The sequence below is a fragment of the Bombus vancouverensis genome, unplaced genomic scaffold (assembly GCF_051014615.1).
Source record: "Bombus vancouverensis nearcticus unplaced genomic scaffold, iyBomVanc1_principal scaffold0040, whole genome shotgun sequence".
Taxonomy (NCBI): domain Eukaryota; kingdom Metazoa; phylum Arthropoda; class Insecta; order Hymenoptera; family Apidae; genus Bombus; species Bombus vancouverensis.
The window spans coordinates 217,278-241,323 of NW_027468931.1; the positions used below are offsets into that span (position 1 = coordinate 217,278).

The 24,046-nt window shown below is 37.8% G+C and overlaps 1 protein-coding gene and 1 long non-coding RNA gene across 2 annotated transcripts in view; both read left to right on the forward strand.

Moving 5' to 3' along the window:
* The first annotated feature begins 5,860 nt into the window (after positions 1 to 5,860).
* LOC117164953 (uncharacterized) overlaps positions 5,861 to 24,046 on the forward strand; it is a 92,975-nt gene continuing 74,789 nt past the window's right edge. The window contains exon 1 of the mRNA XM_076627058.1: positions 5,861 to 6,192. Coding sequence (XP_076483173.1) covers positions 6,155 to 6,192 — 38 coding nt within the window. The 5' untranslated portion in view covers positions 5,861 to 6,154. The remainder of the gene's footprint in view (positions 6,193 to 24,046) is intronic.
* Positions 6,490 to 22,938, forward strand: LOC143304578 (uncharacterized). Its single transcript, XR_013061244.1, has 2 exons — positions 6,490 to 7,022; positions 22,312 to 22,938. It is a non-coding gene; the product is annotated as an uncharacterized LOC143304578 (long non-coding RNA).

Genomic DNA, 24,046 nt, shown 5'->3' on the forward strand with positions numbered 1-24,046 from the left:
ACGTAGTCGCTAGGAGAGACGTCAACGGGAGTCGTAAATTCCCGTTACGATTATAACAATCGACACCACGACTTGATCGATCCCCTGATTTCCGGTGAGATAATAGGGGTGATTGAGTTTGTATAATGTTGAGGTTATTCGGTGTGTAAACAGAGAAAACACGTGGATAAATTGTAAGGTAGAAAATATATGTCGGATCACGATTCGAATTTTGGGCGCGCGACGACTCTTCATGTGGACTAGCCATCGTTTCACAAAGCCGAGATTTTATTTACACGTATATACAGGTCTATCACTAAGCTTAACAAATAATAGGTACAACTAGTAATAAGTCTAACAAACACTAAGCCTAATGAATAATACGATCTACGAATAATTAAATTAAATAATACTATTAGCAATGTTTGAGTTCAAACGAATCCACGGTCACCGGGATAACTCCTTACTAAGCGAAACTAACTTAGACGCAAATGCGATCGTCGAAAATGCTCGATGTATCACTCTCCAAGGCAATCGCAAGAATGCCAGCCTCGTGGAGATTTTTCTCCCTGTACGATTGCATTTTGTTTTCTATACCCGTTTGGAAGCATCGAGAAGGTTCCAAACGCCGTTGCTAGGCACACTCGTTGGAAGCATCGAGAAAGTTCCAAACGCCGTTGCTAGGCAGTTTCTGCCTGGAGTTTTGGTTACTAAATACAATGTATGTCCCATTGCATCGGCACCTCCGAGGCAACATCACACGTGGCTCGGCCCGCTCTCGAGGCCGCATGCCGCCACAACCACATTTCTCGGAAAACACATACAACCACTCCAGACCTCCGTTAGATAAAACATCCATCCCGTGACCGTGGCTACGTTCAGCGACCGATTGTCACCTCGAACCCAATCTCGCTTATTACAAATCTTAAACAATTACAACTATAATAAAATCTAGGCTAAGGTACTAGAGGATGTTCCCAAAATTTCCAAGGAAGGGCTTCGGCTTTCCTTTCATATCCGACATATATTTAAATAGAAGTGTAATAAGTAAAAATACAATTTGAGCTGGTCCAGATCCGCACGCTAGCTGTGTTACCTAATAACTGAAAAACCCCGAAGCCAACGTCGCCTGTCTACTGTTTATGGCCTGACTTCGTCGCAGTCTTTTGTCTACACGCTGTCGATGGCTTCAGTGCTTGAGAAAACTAAAAAAGACCAGATGTAGAGTTTTCTTAGAAGTGGTAACCACTTCAACACCCTCCCTAAAACTCTACATCCCTACAAACAATTATCTCAAATTTACAAATTATCTCTTAATATTTTCTAACTCTTGTCGTAAATATCTGAAAATTAATTTGTCAATGCCTTTTCAAGTACATTTGCCAGCCGCCTTTCTCTTTTCCATACAAATTAATTTATTACACAAAAAAAACTAGAAGACTAAACAGATCATGTAGAGTTTTTCCTCTTTTTTTTGAGAAGTAATAATCACTTCGACACCCTCCCTAAAAACTCTACATGTTTACAAACAATTACCTCTTAATATCTTTTTTACTTTTCAAACCTAACTTCTTCCTTAAATATTCAAATCTCGGTTTTGGCAACGCCTTTGTACATATATCTGCCAACTGCTCTTCGCTTGTTACATACGTTATATCAATTTCGCCTCTATTGTATAAATCTCGCAAGAAATGATATCTTACGTCAATATGCTTACTTCTTTGATGGAATTCTGGATTCTTAATTAATTTCACGGGACTAGTATTGTCTACACATAGCATATACTTAAGGATCTCTAATTTACATTCAAGAAATATTTTCTTTAGCCACATAATTTCTTTCGCTCCTGAGGCTGCACTGACATATTCAGCTTCGGTCGTAGATAGAGCTATACATTGTTGTCGCTTACATTGCCATGTGATGGCCGCATTCGCATACTTACATACAACGCCTGATGTCGACTTTCTTGTTTCTTTGTCGCCTGCATAGTCAGCGTCGCTAAAGGTTTCGAGACTGCCTGCTTTTGTATATAAGAGTCCCATGTCTGCGGTCCCTTTTATGTAGCGCAAAATTCGTTTGACTAATTTCCATTGATACTGGTTTGAATTCTCTAAGTGTCTCGCCGCTATATTTATTGCAAAACTAATATCTGGCCTACTTACGGTTTGTAAAAATATTAAGTTCCCTACGGCTTCTCTGTATGGTGCGTTACAATCATTATCGCCTATGTTACTTTCGTTCCAATTAGTCTCGATAGGTGTAGAAACACTGTTTGCCTCATTCATATTAAATTTTTCCAATATGTTTTCGATATACCTACTCTGATGAATGAATATTGAACCATCTTCTAATCTATTAATTTAAAGTCCAAGGAAACTCTTTACTTTTTTCGAACTCGTAATTTTGAATTCTTTATTTAAATCATCGAAGAATTTATCAATTAAAGATTCGTCTGAAGCTGCTACCAGTCCATCGTCTACGTATATGGTCATCAACATTAATTTGTCGTCTTCTGTATAAATATAAAAACAAGGATCTGCGTTACTCTGATAAAATTTTAAGTTCGAGATAAATTTTGTGAAACGTTCCGTCCAACATCTTGGAGACTGCTTTAAGCCATATAGGCTTTTTAGCAATTTACAAACCCAATTTGTACCATCATCATAACCTTTAGGTTGTTTCATATAAATATCTTCTTTCAGACTTCCATATAAGAATGCGGTTTTAATGTCGAACTGTCCGAGGTGTAAATTATTTTTGGCTGCAATACTGAGCATTAATCTAATTGTGCCAAACCGAGCAACGGGACTATATGTTTCCTTATAATCTATGCCTTCTTTCTGTGAACACCCTTTTATTACAAGTCGCGCTTTGTATCGTTCCGAGTTGTCCGGATTTAGCTTTATCGTTAAAACCCACCTATTGCTAAGTACCTTCTGATCTTTAGGTTTTTCTACAAGTATCCACGTCTTATTTTCATGGTGCGATTTCATTTCATCATTCATAGCTGTTTCCCATAACTCTTTCTTTTCGGATCTCATCGCTTCGTTAAAATCCACCGGTAATTTTTCCGCTACGTACGTTACTGGGTTACCATAAAAATCGGTTCGTTTGATATTATCTCTATCTCTCAATTGTCTCACATTGTCGCTAGTTCCATAAGGTTGTTTTTCATGTTCACTCTCTGCACTTTCATACGTACATGCTCTATCGCTCTGCGCACTCACATCTTCGCGCTCGACAATTTTCGGTAAACTTAATTTTACGAATTTCGCATTTTCTAGTTCAGGCTTAAATATTACGTCACGGCTTAATATTACATTTTTTACTGTTGGCACGTACACTCGATACCCTCGTCCGTCATCTAAATAGCCTACCAAATATCCTCTGTTAGCCTTTTTGTCAAGTTTTGTCCTTTTCTCCGCAGGTATGTGAGCAAAGCACTCAGTATCGAAAACCCTAAACTTTTCTAAATTCGGCGGTTTCCCGTACCACAGTTCATATGGTGTTTTCTTATCTTGTCTTGTCGGCCCCGTCTTATTTATGACATGTACTGCTGTGTTCATGGCTTCGGCCCATAAGAACAGCGGTAGATTTGGTTTCGAATATAGCATCGACCGACCTGCCTCTACTATTGTTCTATTTTCCCTTTCTGCGACACCATTCTGTTCAGGAGTGTATGGGACGTTAATCGTGTGCCTAATTCCCTGACTTCTTAAAAATTCTTTGACTTCTTTATTTTGGAATTCTTTCCCTCCATCACTATGAATTTCTTTAATTTTATCCTTAAATTGATTTTCAACTTCTAGGCAAAAGGTTTTTAGTTTTTCAATTACTTCTGACTTACGTCGTAAGAAGTAAATCTTTGTGAATTTTGAAAAATCATCTTTAAATGTCAGAAAATACAGTTTCTTGCCTAATGATTCGACTTCCATAGGTCCACATACATCCGTATAAATAATTTCGCGAGGTTTAGTCGCCCGATTGATTTTCTCGTGAAAACTCGATCTATGCTGTTTCCCGTACGCGCAACCTTCACAGAAAAAGTTATTATCCTCTACAACTTTCATATTTGAATTCTTTAAGAATTCTTTAACATGTCTGATGTTCTGATGACATAGCCGTTCGTGCCATAACTGCAATGTGTCCGCGTTTGACTCCGCTCTATTGCTAAAATTACAAACTGACGGTATGATAACTCGCATATCTACTTTATACAAATTTCCGATAACAGAACCTCTTGCTATTATTTTCTGATTTTGTAAAAATATGCAATTGGTCCCTTCCTTTGAAATACAAAAATCTATGCCCCTTCTTGCGACAGATCTAATCGAAAACAGATTTCTTTTCATACCTGGTACGTATAGAACATCGTTCATTGTACATGTTACCCATTTGCCGTCCACAAAAGTCTCTACTCTGATTTTTCCTTTGCCGCACGCATCCATGAACGTACCATCGCCGATCTCTATCTTCACCGTGTTATCGAATTCTTCGAAAACGCTGAACCATTCCCGTCGTCCTGTCATGTGATCCGTAGCTCCTGAGTCGATTATCCAAACATCAGGGTTTGCCGTTTGTATCGCTGAGGTACTTCCAATTCCGCTGTGATCCCGATTTTGGTTTCTAGGTTCCTGGTTGTCTCTACTGTTGCTTCTTTTGTTATTTTTAAAACAGTTTTTGCTGGTGTGGCCTTTCCTTTTGCATATAAAGCATCTAAAGCAATCCTTCTTTAGATGGCCAACTTTTCCACAGTTAAAGCAACTTGGTCCTTGTTTCTCGTATTCGCGTTTACTTGACTGCTTCTGCTGTTCCCTTTTATAATTATTACCTTTTGTTACCAGTGCCACCGATGTTTCCTGGTCGTCTTCCTTCCATCTAATTTCTTCCGTCATCAGCCTGGTACTAAGCCTGTCTAAGGTCTTCTTTTCTTCTTCTACGGAATCCCACGCACTGTGAAAATGATCGAATTTGTTTGGTAACACCGATAAAATGCGTGTTATCAGCATTTTCTCGCCAATTTCACTCCCAAGGGCTTTCATCTTCGCCGCTATTAGTTCCAACTTTGATAGGTTGTAAGAGACATTTTCAGATTCTTCCCATTTAAAATCGAAGAACTGCTTCTGGACCATATTTAAATTCTCATCCGACTTCATGTCATATACTGTATTCAGCTTTTTCCACATTTCATGTGCTGTCGTGCAACATAAAAGAAGATCCAACGGTTTCTTTCCTACTGAGGTCACGATTCATTTTCTCGCTAATCGATCTGCTTTCAAAAATCTTCCACGAGCGATTTCTTTCTCCGCGCTGTTACCTGGATGACACAAATTCCCTTCACACACGTTGATCAGGTCGTCATCTTCCTCCAAAAGTGTACGCATAACAAAACGCCACTGGAGCCAATTTTCTTCGCCGCGTAACATTTCGACCTTCGCACTTGCTGATTCCATTTTAGCACTATCCCTTATTTTACTAAGCACAACACTTTAACAATTTATTCACTTCACGTTGCTACCTTGCAATTTACAGCCCTGGGCCCATAACCTGTTGAGGTTATTCGGTGTGTAAACAGAGAAAACACGTGGATAAATTGTAAGGTAGAAAATATATTTAAATAGAAGTGTAATAAGTAAAAATACAATTTGAGCTGGTCCAGATCCGCACGCTAGCTGTGTTACCTAATAACTGAAAAACCCCGAAGCCAACGTCGCCTGTCTACTGTTTATGGCCTGACTTCGTCGCAGTCTTTTGTCTACACGCTGTCGATGGCTTCAGTGCTTGAGAAAACTAAAAAAGACCAGATGTAGAGTTTTCTTAGAAGTGGTAACCACTTCAACATATAACACTGTGATTCACAGAATTATAAATTATATATTTCCAACACTTAGATTACACTGATGAGCATAGATTAAGAGATAATCACTTATCGCACGAAGATAAGATAGATATGTACGTTAGAGCAGGGCTCTTGTAATTGGATTCAATGTATTAGTGGACGTAGCACTATAAGATATTTAGGAGAGGAAATGTAGGCTCGACAATACCGAGACCGACTCTCGCGTTATGCTTAGACTGCCCCGCTGGGCATTAGCGTATACTTAGTAGTTGACTTTTCCAACGATGTAGAAGAAGTGAAGTTGAGTGACGATGCTGTGTCAGAGAAAAGCTAAGGATGGGTGTGTCTAGCGCACGGGACCATCGGATTTGTTGGTGACGATTTTAGTTAGGAGAGTGAGGGAATTGGCTTCGTTGTTAATTGGTTAAACGAAGGGTCTTAACCGCCCTCGAGAGAAAGTGGTTAGTGGGAGGAAAGTTGCAGCATACGTGAGAAAAACTAACTTTCCCTTGTCACGCCGTGGTAGACAAGAGTCTTTAGAAATTCTTCGGAAACAGACGTTTGTTTGGTTTGAAGGACCTCTACTAGGAAATTCCTGAGATTTATGGAAGATACTTAAGGCTATTGAGGGTACGCCGTACGGAAGAGCGGACATCTGGTGTCCCGCGGTGTGTGACCTGGGCCAGACAGAGGGTCGCCCGGCGTAACACACAACTTCGGAAGAAAGTAAAGCGCGGGAAGAAATCGCGGCATCCAGCTTCCTGCGAATCTATTCTTGATCTCGATGTAAGCAGTAATCTTTCGATAATCGTTTTGCAAAATGGCGTGCCTTAAACGAAGTGTATAGTAAAATTCGTATTTGAGAGACGCATAAATAAACGATATCAGGCTATTTCCCGCGAGAAATTCACGTTCGGTTGCAACATAACATGTCACGTATGTATTTTCGTCGAAAACTGATTTCGAGGGACGTGTATATGTACGTATCAAGTTACTTGGCGAAAGTTCAACGACAGACTGTGACTTTAAAACAGTAAGTATGTAAGCCTATGTTTGTTGTCCGAGAATTGGAATAATCTGTCATGTTTTGTTTACGTCGGCTGTAATGGAGTGGTGTTTTTGTCTTGTGGTAACTGAATATCTCAAACAACAAACTCGAGGTTTCAATCGATCTTCGAAAAGAAGTCATACCCATTGGCCTTGGGTGAGTTGTGATTTCATTAACTTTTTAATTCATAATTGATAACATAAGGTTATTGTAAGACCGATGAAAATATGGATAGCAACCAATTGCAATTGAATATCTGGCCTGTCTTGCACTGTTGAAATTTTGCAAGTCACTAAAGTTACCAGCATTAATATGTTCCCTTGCACAAGTTTGACGATAAAACAAATTAAATTTTACTAATTGCAAGTTATTTGATTATTCTATTTAACGAAAAATTATAAAATCATAAAATAGAATTCTATATAACCTGTAAATCGTAACTTGTCAATCTACTAGTACATATATTATAAATTGGTAAACTTTTGTGTGTGGGGGAGGGGGTGCTAGATGTAACACTGATGCGACATTTTGAAAAAATATTTAATTATAATCATGAAAGGCGTTATTGAAATATTGAATTTTTATTAATGTTCCTTGCAACTTCGAGTTTGCGTACTATATTTAAAATGTACATAAGATATAAAGTATATTGACAAGTAACAGTCACAAAATTGTTTCAAATGAGGATAATCATCCTAATATCAACATATCAATTGTGATCTGATAAACAAGAATTCAAAATACAGTTAAACTGTGTTCTACATACAATAATCTTTTTCGGAGGAGATTTAAATATATGAACATATTGTGATATTTTGTCCATAATAACATGAATAATATAAAGTTTCGTATTACATATACTCTATTTTTTAATATATTCTGCATATCTCATTTTATGACAACAGACAAGCAAACTATATTCCCATTATAAGCTTCGCTCTAATTTCGCATCGTTTCACCTGAATATATCGTGAAATTTCATCCCGTCAAAATTTTGCGTCAATCTTTTTCATCTTAAAGGATTAAAGACAGTTGCAAAACGCCACGGTGTTTCGGGGTTTGTTTAAATTTCCGCCAAATGAAAAAGAAGTTTCGCGAAAAATGGTAGTTACTAACGGCACGTCTGGTTACAATTTTCGTTTACAATACTTTTGGCGAGTAAATATGACGTACTGGGTCGATACTAAGTAGTCGGTTGTCCCTGAAATTTGAACTGTTGAGAACGAGGTAATAACAGGGTGACTGGTTTGTTGCTGTGTAACGTATACACGTTTCTGAATAGTTTTCTACTTTAAATGAAATTAACTGCTACCCGACGGAGTTTCGACGTAGCGATAAACACGTCACTGAAAAAAGCGACGAATGGGAATGGAAAATACGTAAAGATTTTTTTGACAAAATAAAGAATCATTTTGTCAGATTTCAAGAAGAGTTTGGGTAAATTCAATTTATGCTCTTTGCTACTTGACTTATGTTTATAACACTAAAAGTTATCTTTACAAGCAGCGAAGTGATTTAGTTTCATCCGTAGTTCGGTTGCTTCCAATTTTTTCATTTTCACATTGCGTATTACAATATTGATGTTAAAATATTATTATAGAAAAACATGTTAGCAACTTAATTTTCTATTTGTTCTTTTCTCTGTTTTCCTTATTCTGTTTTTGGATTTGTGGTGGATGATTTAAATAATGACGTGACGAGTTGATACTTGATATTGTCAAATATATTTAAAATTATTCCAAATACAGAATTAATCGCACGGGAGACAAAGATTTTGTAACGAATCCTAGCGGCTGCCATTTGTCGTTCACGCGCTGTTGCCGATACCGGATGCGCTAATGTCACGTAAAATAACAAAATAAAAAAAGAAATTTGAGGTGAAAAATAAAAAAAAAGAAACTTTATTTTTTTTCTAACAACAATTCACTTTACAATCCACTTCCAAACTCTAGGCGTGACTTTCCAAGACTGAAGCTCTTATGATTTGACTTTCGATCGAATCCGATTACTTTCTTTTGTCATCCCTCAACATCCCCACCATGCATTTGCATTTGCTAGGCGTCCGCGACCGTTGCCACGTGCTCTTTCTTCTAGAACCTTCGGCGGAAGGACCGTTGGGATGTTGATGGTTCATTAGACATTTCAGCGATATTGCCGCCGATTGTCGCCGAGTGCCGCCGCATCTTTATCTCCATCGTCAGTCCATCGGATTTGAAGTATGCCGGTCGTGACACTAACATTGTGGCGTCAGAGACGACGCGTTTTGACTCGCGAAAGGCGTTTTCGGTTTGCTTCGACCACTCGATTCGCCGCGAACAGCTCGTACGTATCTTTGTTCGCGGATCCGCGTAGTTTGTTGCACGGGTATACGTTTATATTGACACCGGTGTTCACGAGGAAAGAGATCCTTGGTGCCCTGTCCGTCACGAAAATGCGACGGGATACTAAAGCCATCGCCACATGCCGCGTTTACGGACGGCTGGTCTCGTTTCACTGGGTCCAGTTGCAAGGGGCCCGGCACTTCCTTGCGCGGTCTCGAAAGGTCTCGTGGTAATAGCAGAGACCAGACTTCTGCGGTCTGTCCTTCGAACTTGATATCAATCTTGCCTTCCGTATGTAGAATAACGATGTGAGGTGGATAGTGGGTGAAGAAAGAAATACTCTTTATGTTCAACAAAAAAGTTAATTAAATTATTAACAATCAACAGTCAACAATTTATGATCAACAATTAACGACTAACGATTAACTGTCAACAACAATTAACGATTAACGATGAACGATCAAAAACAATTAACGATTAACGATGAACAACAATTAACGATTAACGATTAACGATTAACGATTAACTATCAAGAGTCAATAATCACGTATCTCTAATTGCGTTTGCTTCGCTATGACGCTTAACCTTTCGCACTCCGCAGCTCGGGACAGAATGAATCTTTGATTCGAAACCAAATGGATTCTTTTCTTTGTTGCCCCTCGATATCTCCACTACGCACGCGTTTATTAGATGTCCGCAACGGTTGCCGCGTATGCATTCTTCCGAATATTCGGCGAAAGAACTGTAGGGATATCGATGGTACATTAGGCGTGTCGGCTTTACGCTTTGAAGGTATAGCGCTTTGTGTCGCGAAGCCGTTGGAAAGTTCCATGGTCGAGTGCCACCACAGATGCATGACGATTAGATACAAACGCTTCAAGTATTACAATTAATAGCTGATACAATTGCAACAAAACAGATGTCCTTTATGCAAGACTACTGAAATTACACAGCTACAATAAAATAAGGAATACGTCTGTACTATGGGAAACATAAATAAATATACACATAGTAACTTATACAACATGTATGTGGAGGACGATTAAACGCGTTGTTGATTAATGACCAGACGAGTTGATACTTAGTGTAGTCAAATGTATTTAAAATTATTTGCAGTACAGAATTAGTCGTCGTTCGCTTAGTGTTGCTCGATATGTGTATACAAGGTAATGCTTACGTTCGTTCGATATTAATTCGCTATAAGAATTTTCGATACTAACTGTCTTAACGATCGTGTTCTTTTATTTATACTCGGGGGAGTATCGAAAACTTTAAATTCAACCTCGGTTGACGATTGCACGTAGCGGCAACATTGTTTTGCCCGGAGTTTGTTTATCGTTACGCTTTGCTTGTCACGTAAAAGTAATGGGAAAATAATAATAAAAAAATGTTGGGTTCTTGAACCAGAGTTCGAGATACCTCTATTCTATAATAGGATTACAAGTGTGCGATTAAACTGTTACCGAAAGACTGAAGTCTCGATCAAGAACCAGCCCTTCTAGATGTTCGTTTATCTTATGCCTACGTGCCGAATTCATAATCCTTTATTTTGGGAGTCGGTGTCGTGTGCAAGGCGGTTCAGGTTTCCTGAGTCGGTTGGAGATATTTGTTGACGTTACATTCCCCCAGTGTTAGAGTGCGGCTGGTCCTCCAGACTCTTATTTTCGGTGTAGTGCCTCCTTTTGTATGCCCTTTTGGAATCTTACATGCCTTGCTTCGAGGATGACTGAATTGGTGTCTTCAGGTAATTCTCCTAATGGTTGTATTTCAGGTGTGGAATATGTGTTTAAAGGTGCGCTAGGTGTCTCTATTGGTCTAGAGATATTGCTTATACCTGTGTCTTTTTTTTTTCTTTGGTTTTACAACATAATACGCGAATACATAATTTGGAAGGTAGGCATTTGCTTATAATATCGAATAATCCTATTTTGTTAAATATACATATGTTCCTAGTAATGCTAGATCAATATAACTAATAATTTATAAGACACTTAGTTCCTATTTCTTAAGACTTCTAATTCTATGTTCATAATTAAGAGAGTTTACTTCGTTGGAAATTTGATTGAGGTGCATTCTATACTATTATACATTATTAATGATTTTTGGAGCGTTTTCAATTTTTGTTAGGATTTCTTCTAGACTGTCAGTTAAGGGTAAAGCTATAGTTTTGAGATTTGTTTTGTAAGTTATATTGGTTTTTAAGTTATTGTTTTCATCAAAAAATTTATCTATATTTTTATTCATTAATTCTAAATTATCGTTATCCAGAGTTACAAATAGACTTCTAGAAATGGATCCAACAAAATTCAATGACCCTCTTCGGTAACAAGTGTGTGTCATAAATTTAATATGCATGATTAAATTGTCTAAATTTCTTTTGCGAGCGCGTGTAATCATTTCATTGGAATACGGGCATTCACTTTTAAAATGTTCTGTTAACATTAGTCTAAATCTTTTAATTTCGCTGAGTTTTGCATATATATCCTTAATGTCTAAACCTATAATTACGTTTACAGATTCGCTATATAAGTATGCATGAGCTAATTTTTCTTGATATATAGAACTACCGTTAAGGGGTATAACGTTTAGCTTAGCTAACTATGAAGAAGGTGAAGATCGTCCTGGAAAGTAAGGTTTAATACGGTTACCATGTATTTTCCTAATCGAGTGATTTACTATTATTTCATAATAAGGGGTTTTTCACTTTTTCAATGGTGTATGGCCCTGGCCATTCAGTATCTATCTTGTGTTCTTTATGATCGTTATGAATTAATACTAAATGTCCTTCTTTAAAAATAGATTGAGGTTTGGCAATTTTAGAGAAGTTTCTAATAAATTTTCTATAGTATCCAGCTAGCCCAAGGAATGATTTTACATCAGTAGGATTTTTTGGTAGTTTGAAATTCTTTACTGTTTCTATCTTTTTAGGGTTAGGTTTTACTCCATCTGCTGTCACTACATGTCCTAGATATTCTAATTCGGGCTTTAAGAATTCACATTTATCTGGTTGTATTCTTAGACCTACTTTCCCGAGTCTTTGGAATATAATGACTAAGTTTTTAGTATGTTCTTCTATCGATTGCCCGAATATAATGATATCATCGAGATAAACGAAACAATGATTGTTAATCAAACCTCTTAACGTGGTATCCATCATTCTTTGAAAGGTAGCAGGTGCGTTCTTGAGCTCGAATGGCATTCTATTATAGTGGAAGTGTTCTTGTGGTGTGCTAAATGCAGTGTATTTCTTTGAATTCTCGTCCATGGGTATTTGATGGAACCCTGAGGATAAGTCTAAAGAGGAGAAATATTTCGCATTTCCTAGCTGTGATAGTATATCGTCAATGTCAGGTAGTGGATACGCGTCTTGGTCTGTTAGTTCGTTTAACTTCCTAAAGTCAATCACTACTCGCCACTTTTGTTTCCCTGATGCGTCGATTTTCTTTGGAACGATCCAGACAGGAGAGTTATAGGGGGAGTCGGAGGGTTCTATAATCTCTTTGTTTAACATTTCAGTCATCTGTTTATTTATTTCGGTTTTATGATGTTCGGGAGGACGGTAGGATTTTACGTTGATGATCTTGTTAGGTAGATGATACATTTACACTGTACACGTGAATGTGTGTGTAAGCGTCAGAGGGCGTCCAGGTCTCAGTAGAGACAAAAGACGATTGGAGGCTGTTAGGAGAATCTAGAGGAGGTGGTTGACAACAAGCGTGCGTGCAAGAAGGTTATCGAAGTCTTCAGAGTGTAATATATATATGTATAGCTGTTGTGTGCGAAATAAAGTAAACTATTTGTATTTTCGAATCCTCTCTATACCTTAACATGGTAGCAGAGCGTGGTTACTAGTTTTGCAGGCTATTTAGTGCGTGGTTTTTAGTCTTGCGAGTTTAGTAAGGGAAGAAACGTTCAAAGAATATAAAATAAAAGAAAAAATACTTCAAGCACGTAGGAACGCTTGAGTAAAGAATAGGAAATCAATTAAAATGGAGAGATCGGAAATTATGCTATCGATATTTGATGGTGAGGGTTACGGTATGTGGAAGAAAAGAATAACAATGTTTCTGAGATATAAAGAATGTGATATTGTTATAACTAGAGTGAAGACTGAAACAGACAATCCAGACTGGGATAAAAAGGATCTGAAGACGATAAATATGATTTACAGTGCCTTCTCAAATAGACAATTAGAATATATTAGGGAAGAAAAAACAGCGTATGAAATAATGAAAAAGTTCGACGAAGTGTACTTGAAAGAATCGACGGCACTAGATCGTGTGCAGAAGGAGATTGGAGAAGATAAGTCTTGATAAATACAGTGATTCAGCATCGTTTTTTAGCGATTTTGAAAAATTAATAAATGAATTAAAAGGTGCAGGCGCAAAAGTGAGTGAGAGGGAAAAGCTGAATTACATGATAAATACGTGTTACGTCGCGTAACACTCTACCTAGCCCAGGCCACACACCGCGGGCAAGATGGCAACCAGATGTCTTCGGATACTCACTGCGTACCCTCAATAGTCTCAAGTATCTTCCATAAATCTTAGGAATTTCCTAGTCGAGGTCCTTCAAACTGAACAAACGTCTGTTTCCAAAGCATTTCTAAAGACCTTTGTCTACTACGGCTTGACAAGGGAAAGTTGGTTTTTCTCACGTATGATGCAACTTTCCTCCTACGAACCACTTTCTCTCCAGGGCGGTTAAGACCCTTCGTTTAACCAATTAACAACGAAGACGATTTCCCTCACTTCCTTAGTCAAAATCGTCACCAACAAATCCGATGGTCCCGTGCGCTAGACACACCCATCCTTAGCTTTCCTCCGCCACAGCATCGTCTCCGAACATCACTGATTTTACATCCTTCGAACAGTCAACATCCTTCGACCGGGTTTACACCCGAAGATCAGTCAGTCTCAATCAAGCATCTCGTCAAGCGGTCAGCAATTCGAATACAGTGAGTCGACAAATCCATCAGTATACGCGATAATCCGTCTAGAGACTCAGGTCGCACTCATTCGTAGTCATCTCATAACAAATATTCATTTTGTGTTACACCGAAGTTGTTGGTTTGTGAAAATATATAATAACCTGTTAGCAACAGCGTTATCCTTCATTTAACTACCCTTATTATCCTAAACGAAATAAGGGATCGAGCGATTCGCGGCGTTGATTAGCAAATCGTAACGGGAATTTACGACTCCCGTTGGCGCGCTTCTTCGAGATCGCGTCTCCCCGCGAACGTGCGAAAACAATACGTTACCCGAAGAGTATAGCTACATAGCGGATATAATAGATGCAGTGAAAGAAGAGAAACAAACGGTAGCGTGCGTGAAGAATAAAATAGAAATAGCGGAAAAGAAAGATAAGTCTAATCGAGGAGAAATGAAAACTAATGCCTTTGCTGCAAAAAAAGAAGGATGCTTCAAATGTGGAAGAGTGGGATATTTTGCATGAGAGTGTCAAAATGGCGTCCAAGCGGGAAGCAGTAACAGTTATCGGCGTGGGTCAACACGTGGTCGCAGCAGAGGAAGAGGAAACAAAGGCAATACGAACAGGGAGCGTGGAAACTTCCATCGTCAATCAGCAGCCGGCACGAGCGAATATGGCAACTCAGGAGCAGGCACATGGATGGCAACAGCGCACGCAGCACACAGCAGCGAGATGAACGAGATAAGTGGTAACGAAATAACATGCCTATTAGATAGCGGTTGTACCGATCACATTATTAACGATGTAAATTATTTTGATAAATCTATCGACCTTAAAGAACCGGTAAATATATATCTGGGCGATAATAGATCGATAAAGGCAACAAAAGAATGAAATGTTATAAGCTATTTTGAAGCATTTGAAAAACGAAATAAAATAAATATGAATAAAGTTTTTTATGTGAAAAAAATGTCCGCAAACTTGATTAGTTTCGGCAAGTTAACGGATAATAATAATATGGTTATTTCAAAAGGAAATATTGCAAAAATAATAGATGAGAACAATAAACTTACAGCTTTAGCGGTCAAAGAGAATGGTACATATAAAATGAAAAGTATATTGAAAGGAAGAAGCACTTAGTAAACAGTGGCGAACGTAGTGATGAGTAAAAAGGAAAGATGGCATAGGATGCTAGGACACGTAAATTTTAGATACTTAAATATTTTGGGCAAGTAAAGAGCAGCTAGTGACAGGCATACCGAATAAATTTGAAAAGGAATTGTTGAAATGTAAGGTGTATATAGAAAGTAAAATTCATAATTTATCTTTAAAAAATAATCGAACTAGGGCTAATGGAAATTATTCATACGGACGTGTGCGGTATCTTTAAGACTACCGGATTAAATGAAGAGAAATATTTTATTTTATTTATCGATGATTATAATAAAATAGCTAGGATCTATTGTATAAAATCAAAAGATAAGGTCTTTCATTCTCTCGTACAGTTTGTAAATGAAGTTGAGAACTTAACGGGCAAGAGGTTAAAAATATTAAGATGCGATAATGGAAGAGAATACTTAAACAATCGAATTTATAAATTTGCTAGGGATAAAGGTATCATAATAAATAATTGTCCAACCTACGTACATGAATTAAACGGGACAGCGGAAAGGTATAATAGAACAGTGATGGACATGGCGCGTTGCTTGTTAACGGAAGCGAAAGTACATAAAAAGTACTGACCGGAAATAGTATGTACAGCGGCGTACTTGAAAAATCGAAGACTAGCAAACACTGCAGAGAGAAAGACACCTTTTGAAATATTCTTCCAGAGAAAACCAAGTGTTGAAAATTTGTATCTATATGGAAGTAAAGTTTTTGTAAGAAGGCCAGAACAAAAAAGAGTTTCTAAATGGGATAAGAAGGCAGATATGGGAATTCTGTTAGGATATAGTGAAGTAGGTTAGAGAGTCCTATTAGGTGTAAAAATAACAGTAGCGACATGTAGAGGTCGTAGAAACAGACAAAAAATGTATCGGTTTTGAGGAGAATTCATTCGATGCAGTTAGCGATGCAGTTAGTAAAGATAATAATTTATTGGACAGCATGAATAAGGAAGAGTTAGAAAGTAGAGAAGATGAAAATGATAATAATTCTGAAAGCTTAAAGATTCCTAGGAGATCTACACGTAATAAGAAAACTCCAGTAAGGTATCCAGAAAAGGAAAACAGTAGTGAGATTCACGCAAATTATTGTAGAGTAGATATCCTTTGTACATTTGAGGAGGCGATTTGTTGTGAAAATAGTGAAGATTGGAAACAGGCTATGGATAAAGAAATAGAGTGTCTCTATAAAAACAAAACTTGGAAATTGGTAGAGAGGGTAAAAGGCAAAGAAGTATTAGATGTAAAATGGGTTTACACGAGAAAATCAGATGACAGGTATAAGGCTAGATTAGTGGTAAGAGGATTTCAACAAAGAAACGTAGTCGTTGATGACATATATTCTCTTCTCTTCTATCATATTGTTGTCAAAATGGATTAATCATTGAGCAAATGGATGTAAAAACTGCCTTTTTAAATGGCGAAGTAAGTTCGGAGGTATATGTAAATCAAGCAAAGGGATATGCAGACGGAACGAATAGAGTTTGTAAATTATCGAAAGCGCATTATGGGTTAAAAGAAAGTCCGAGGGACTGGTATGAGTGTTTTGATAGGTATGTGACGACATTGGATTTTAAGAAGAATAACATAGAGTTGTGCCTATATACTCATGGAGAGGGGGAAAATGTTGTTTATTTGCTAATATATGTAGACGATTTGTTAATCTGTAGTAAAAACAAAAAAAGGATACAAAATGTAAAGAAGCTATTACCTGATAAATTTAAAATGAAAGATTTAAGTGAAGTAAAAGAATATTTTGGAATAAATATAGAGTATGATTATATAAAAAATGAAATGAAACTAAGCCAAACGAAATACATTGAATCATTAGCGAACAAATATAAATTACAAAACAGCAAATTGTACTGTACACCAACGGAAACAAATTTAAAAATTGAAAACGCTGAGATAAATAGAAATGACATTGGATACAAGAACTTAATTGGTGCATTGCTGTATATTAGTACAAATACCAGACCCAATATAAGTTATAGTGTGAATTATCTTAAGTAGATTTCAAGATTGTTGTAGCGAGACACATTTTAAATATGCTTTGCGAATATTGAAATATTTGTACCGAAATATTGAAATATTTAATATTAAAGATTTAAGGTTACATTAGAAAAGGAATGAAAAGTGTGAAACGATAGATTGTTATGTGGACGTTGATTGGGCAGGAGATCATTTAGATAGGAAATCTACTTCTGGATATGTAATTAAATTGTATGGAAATGTAATCGGTTGGAAATCTAAAAAACAAAGGTGTGTGACAAAAGCCTGGACGTATGCAGAGTATGTAGCTCTATCGGAAGCGGTGAGTGAATTAATGTCTATTAGAGAAATTATGAAGGTCTTCAATGTAAATCTAGACAATAACCCTGTAAAAATTTATGACGATAACTCTGGAGTGATAAGTATAGCAAAGTACGGAAATTTCACAAAAAATTCTAAACACATTGAAGTTCATTACCACTACGTTCACGAATGCTTAAAGGAAAATAAGATAAATATAATTTAAGTAGGTACAGACGAAAATACTACATAGGTTCTCTAAGAGGTTTTTCTATGTGCGATAGTCGAATCAAAGATTTGAATTTTTCGATTTGATCTACAGTGTTTATATTTTCAATAATGTTAGAAATTTGGACTGAAAACTTACCACCATTGATAAAGCATACTGGCGTTGGCTTTCCGTCGAAGTATACAATTTTTTGAACGATTTCTCCCGATGCGAGGGTTGGTTCTTGCTGCAGCAGAAGGGTATTATTATCTAATTTTAATGTTTTATTGGAGAGTTCGAATCGATATTGATTTAAACCGGGTAAGCCTAATATGCCGTCTTCTATGATAGGGAAATTATCATCTACTAAGGAAAATTCTATCTCTTTGTTGAATAAATTTAGTTTAATTTTGGAATTGGATTCGTATTTGGAATGTTCCATGGAGAATTTCTATGTGTCTGGTATTATTGTTCTTCCTGGGTAGCATCCTCGTTTAAGCAAGTTGATTCCTGCTCCCGAGTCAACGAAAAATCGCAATCCTGGTCGTCCTGGTAATTGTAGTCGTATTGTGGATAATCTTCCTGAGGTAGCATTGTTAATTCTGATTGTTCTTGAATGTGGTTTATTCCTGGAGGGGCTTTTGTTTGAGGCGGTATTCGAAAATTTTGGCATTGATTGGCAAGGTGTCTCAATCGATTGCATTTGAAACATTTCGTTTGTGGCCTTTCGTTTAATGGTCGATTTTCAAGCTTTGTAAAATTATTCATTCTTGGTTGAATGTTTTGTGTGGGTGGAGTTTTGTTATTCATGTTACTTGTAATCGTGAAGCGGTTACCTACTGGACGAGACGTCTGGTTACGATAAGATGGTGGAGTGGTTGTTTGTCGTGTCATCCGTCTGCGAGCGTTGTCTTCGCGAAAGTATTTTTCCACGTCCATTGCCTTTTTTTCTGCATCGATGATGTTTGGAGGGGGGGATTAGCCAATAGCACGTGTCCTATTTCTGAATGAAGGCCTCTTACATAGTCAATCACAGAAACCATGTATAGTCGATCGTTCATCGCTCATCGAGTTAGTTCGTCTTTATATTCATTGGTAATGCTGTATTGAAGTTTGTTGAAAACACGTCGAAATCTAATGTTATAATTTTGCACGCTTTCGGTTATTCCTTGCTTTATCACTCTTAACTGATCTTGGTGTTCTCTTACTGATGCTTGAGTAGCTACGTTACGTCTTAATCCTTCGTACAGAGTTTCGAATTCGTTAATATGGATATTACGGATTGTCATTGCGGCTTTTCCTACAATTTTCTCTATTTTGATCATTTTTAATAATAACGTTTGTTCGCTACACATCATTTTCATTTCTTTTATTTCACGAATAAAATCTTCTACACTTATATCGTTTTCTCCGTTTAGTATCGGAGATACTAAACAGCTTTTAGATTTCCAGAGTTTGCAGCTGTTGGATTGGATGGTTGGACATATGTTGGTGGCTTTTGTGGCATAGGTGGAGGTGGATTAGTATCGTGTTTTAATACTGATATATTATCGTCATCGTCAGTCATCATAGAACCGAATTCAGTTGATTTTACGTTTATTTGTGGTAGTTTGACACGAGAGAGGTTTCTACCTAATATTTCCATTTCGTTAGCGCGTTTTCTATTTTCTTCGTTCGCTAATTTTAAAGCATTCTTTATTTCGTTAAATTGTTGTCGGAATTCTTCGTTCTGTCTCTGTATTAAGTCTAAAATTGCTCTGGTAGAGGAATCGAGTGATCCCGTTTTATTTTGGACTCCACTTGTAGAGGGTAAACTTGTCTCGGCTTTTGAGTCTTTCTTGTTGTTCATATTGTCTCTTCGCTAGAGTTACTAGAGAAACTAACTTTTCGCGTTCTATATTGTTTAAAAGAATTCCGACTTTTCTCACCTTGATACGTAAGTTCGTAGAATGAGGTTCCCTTGCGGTGTTTTCCTCTGTGGCGCGTTCAAATGTGTTGTTTGAGTGTCAAACTCGTTCTGTTGATTTGTTCTATGCTGACAGTGGCCCCGTTGATTTGGTCCACCGTGGTAAATTATTGGCACCAAAGTTCATAACACAAGTAGTTCGAATCCTTCGATCTTCAATAATGTCCGTAGACCGAAATCGTAACTTCGTTTACACTGAAGCGAATGGATCCTGGCAGGATCGCCAAAATGTCACGTAAAAATAATGAGAAAATAATAATAAAAAAATGTTGGGTTCTTGAACCAGAGTTCGAGGTACCTTTATTTTATAATAGGATTACAAGTGTGCGATTTGACCGTTACCGAAAGACTGAAAGACTCGATCAAGACTCAGCCCTTCTAGATGTTCGTTTATCTTATGCCTATGTGCCGAATTCATATTCCTTTGTTTTGGGAGTCGGTGTCGTGTGCAAGGCGGTTCAGGTTTCCTGAGTCTGTTGGAGATATTTGTTGACGTTACATGTACGTCAAGACTGTGTAAGTGTCACGAGGCAAAACAATAATATGAGTCGCTCTCGATTTGCATCGTTCTCTAACTCATGTGCCGCTACATACTTATATAGTTATTATTTCTTACAACCTAGCGTATGCAGTTGTGTATGGGGCCTTAGGTTCACTGTTTATAGATACTGCTAGGAATTAATCGAACGAATTCAACGCAGTCGCGTTTACAGTGTTCCGTATTATCGGAAATGCCGAATTCGCGTGGTTTCGCTTTGACGTTCGTCCACGTTGACGATTGTTCAAAGAACAACCGAGTGGCCTCCGCGTCACAGCTACGAAAGACATCGAAGCCGCGACACCCTTGAGTGACTTCCCTATCTTTTCCTAAAACCAAGGATGACGCAACTCAGGCAATCGTTACAAGCGTTCGAACTTCACATTTTCTTACCATACTATCAACAAAAAATGAAAGCTGGTTTTCAATGAGTCATTATATAATTATATGTCGGAGATGAAAGAACACCGGAGCCTTTGGAATTTTGGATAATCCCGCAACATTGTAACCTAGAGTCTACTATAGCTGTAATTGAACAATTGTAGTTATTCAATCCGATTGTAATTGTTCGAGAGTCGTGATAATGAGCTTGGGCTCGAGGCGACAGTCAGTCGCCGAACGTAGCCGCGGTCACGGGATGAACGCTTTGTCTAACAAAGGTATGGAGTAATTCTATAGAACTCCTTAAAAGAAATATTCGTGGCGACACGCGACAGTAAACATTCCAACGGTTTCTGTCCCGTGGCTCGCCACACGCAGACCCTATTCTTCGAGTAAGATGATTGCCAGATGTCGATGCGTCTCCGCAGTACATGTTCGGCTAGCCCGAGGGCCCGTTATAAATCTTAAGGTTTAGTTAACTAAAGTCCTTCAAGCAGACAAACAGTCTTTGTCCCAACTACGGGAAGATAGGGGAGACATATTTTTCAACGAACGGCGTCTCCCACTAGCAACTTTCCCTCGAGGGCGGCTAGCATCTTTTTCTAACCACCGATATGGAGATTGACCAATTAGCAGCAACGTCAATTTCCCTTACTTCCTAAACGAAGGCTTTCCTCGACGAATCCGATGATCTCGTGTCCTTAGACACACCCCATTATAGTTTTCCTCTGTGGCATCATCGCGACGGGAAGGGCATTCTTTTACGCGCTCCCGTCGACCAAAGAGTAACGTCTTTACGCTCAGCAATTATTTTTACGAGTCAGACTTAGATTCAGCGAGAACGCCCATCTGTCATCCCGTTGGCCGCGGATTCGTTATTGAACTGGAGACCACTGTCACTAGTGTCGCGGACGTCTCACCGCCGTGGTAGATTGTCAAACCTGTGTTATTCATACCTGTGTCAATAAATCGTATCTTCGTTACACCGCAACGATGGCTACCTTCAATGAAGACTCCTCAAACACCGACAACCCTATCCCCAATGTCATTCCGACATATATATCCACCGAAAATGCGCTCTTGTAGACAAACGCTCGATTCGCGTCATAGCTTTTAAAGCTTGTCGCATCTCAATCCGTTGGAAAAAGTTTTTCCTGTAGCATATTTTATTTTTACGAACCAACAAGGTCTTTGTTTATTTCCTTCTGTTTTTTGCTCCAATTTCCCCATTGTTTTTTCAAGGATAGTATTTCAGAGCCACTAGTCAAGTTTATTATAACAATAAACGTACGTTTCGGAAACATTTTGTGCTGTGAAACAGAATACACTAAAGTTAGAAGGTCACATCGATTTTCGAAAGTTTATAAATGGAGGTGTATGACAGTATCACCAGCTGTTGCTGTCCAAGTAACTCCAACATCGAAATACTACAACGATTCCAATCGAAAACGCTAAGAGCCTTAATAGACGCACCTTGGTATGTTACCAACGAAACCATCCATCGCGACCTCAAGATACCTACAGTCAAAGAGGAAATAGCAAAATATAGCGACAGATATAGCAAAAGAGTCAACAAACACCGAAACCCCCTAATCACTGGACTACTCGATACGACGGATCAGATTCGATTTCTTTTTACTACAGACATGCAAGAAATTCCGTGTTGGAGAGCGATGTTGCGAGTTCGAGTGCCTGGACCATCTGAAGAACGTTACCGGAACTGGTATAGTTTATGTCGTTGATGATAATAATTCCTCCACGACTCAGCAACAAGAGCTACTCTGGGTGATGAGCTTAATGGTGCTGTTGCGGCTATTTTAATTTTTCAACAGGGATCCAGATGGCGCCGTTGACGAAATTCTTTCATTATAAACGTCAACGATCAACATCAGCCATCAGGGAACGAAGAAGGTACGCTGTAACGTGTCTGAGTAATTATACCTCGAGGAGTACATACAGTTATGTAATGAAGATTCGTATGTGAGTGTTTGTTTTCTTATTTCTTTTCCCTTTGTTTCATTTGAATGGATTTTTGTACTCAAAGAGCGAGGTAAGATTACGTCAGATACGTTTTTACATATGCTAAAAAAATGGAAAATGATGATGATGAATCAATGACACGTAGAAAATTATAATCTATTGTATTGTTGTTATCTAATGGTGTTGTAGTTGACTGTATGGTGGATGTATCTAATGGTGTTGTAGTTGACTGTATGTTGTTCAATATTGCTATGAAACTCTTCTGATTCATTGTCACTTATACGAAGGATGGAAGTACACGAAATTGATAAAATTATTAATAATATTTATGAAGAGAAAGTAAACTGTTGGATATATGACAAAATAATTCTATTTTAAATAAGAGACTGGTCAGCGTGGTTATTTTGTTTACAAAATCAAACGAATTTAATGAATGTAATGGTAAGGAAGTAACTATAAGTGGCTGTTAAACTATTTTTATGCTTGAAAAGTAATTCGCAAAGTAATGTAAAGCAGTACTACTGAGTTGTACATAACCTCTTTCAGAATTTGTTCTTAACCTCTTGCTTCATAACTTCCTTAATTATACTCTTCAAACTTATTGACTACTTCGATGTTGTTACGAACAGAAACTGATAAAATATTAATCTTAAATATAGATTGAAATGAAAGCTTGTCACGTAAATATATATATGTACTACTTACTCAAACTATGGATCACATAACCTATACAAAAAAAAAAAAATTATTGTACACTATAAAGCAAGAGGTTAAATCTTTAATCTGTTAAGAATTAAATCTTTTATTGTGACTGCGAAAATTATAAAAGTACCAAGCGAAGCAAGTACGGAATATATGCGGAATATGAATCGCTCAACGAACCAAAGAGCGGCTCAGTGACAAAATTAGTAAAGTAAAGACCACGAATATTACAACATTATATTCTACCACAAAATAATTCTCTATACAAAAAAAGGTACACAACGAATCGATTTTTCACAACGATAAGAGTCAACAGAACCAATCAAGACCAGGCGAGACTCTCATAAGACAACGATATCAGAGGGATCAAATCAGCGACTTCAATCTATGTTACAGAGTATAGTTGTCAAGAAAAATTGCTGTTTTCATGAAAAGTATGGTAATGATACTCTTATAATACATTGTATATCTGGCAGTCGGATGTGCCCGTGGCCATCGGAAATGTAAAGACGACGCTTGTAGAAAGTGATAGCGCCATCGCGTTTTAAAAACGCGTTAGAAGAAGGACGGTTTCGCTATCCAAGGCGAATCGAAAAGTGTGCGTGTTGCGAGAATCAGAGTTGATCGAGACGTCGAAGCATAGAGTCGTTAGAATTGAGTTGCGAGTGTTGTCGAGTGTTAGAGTTGCTAGTGAGAG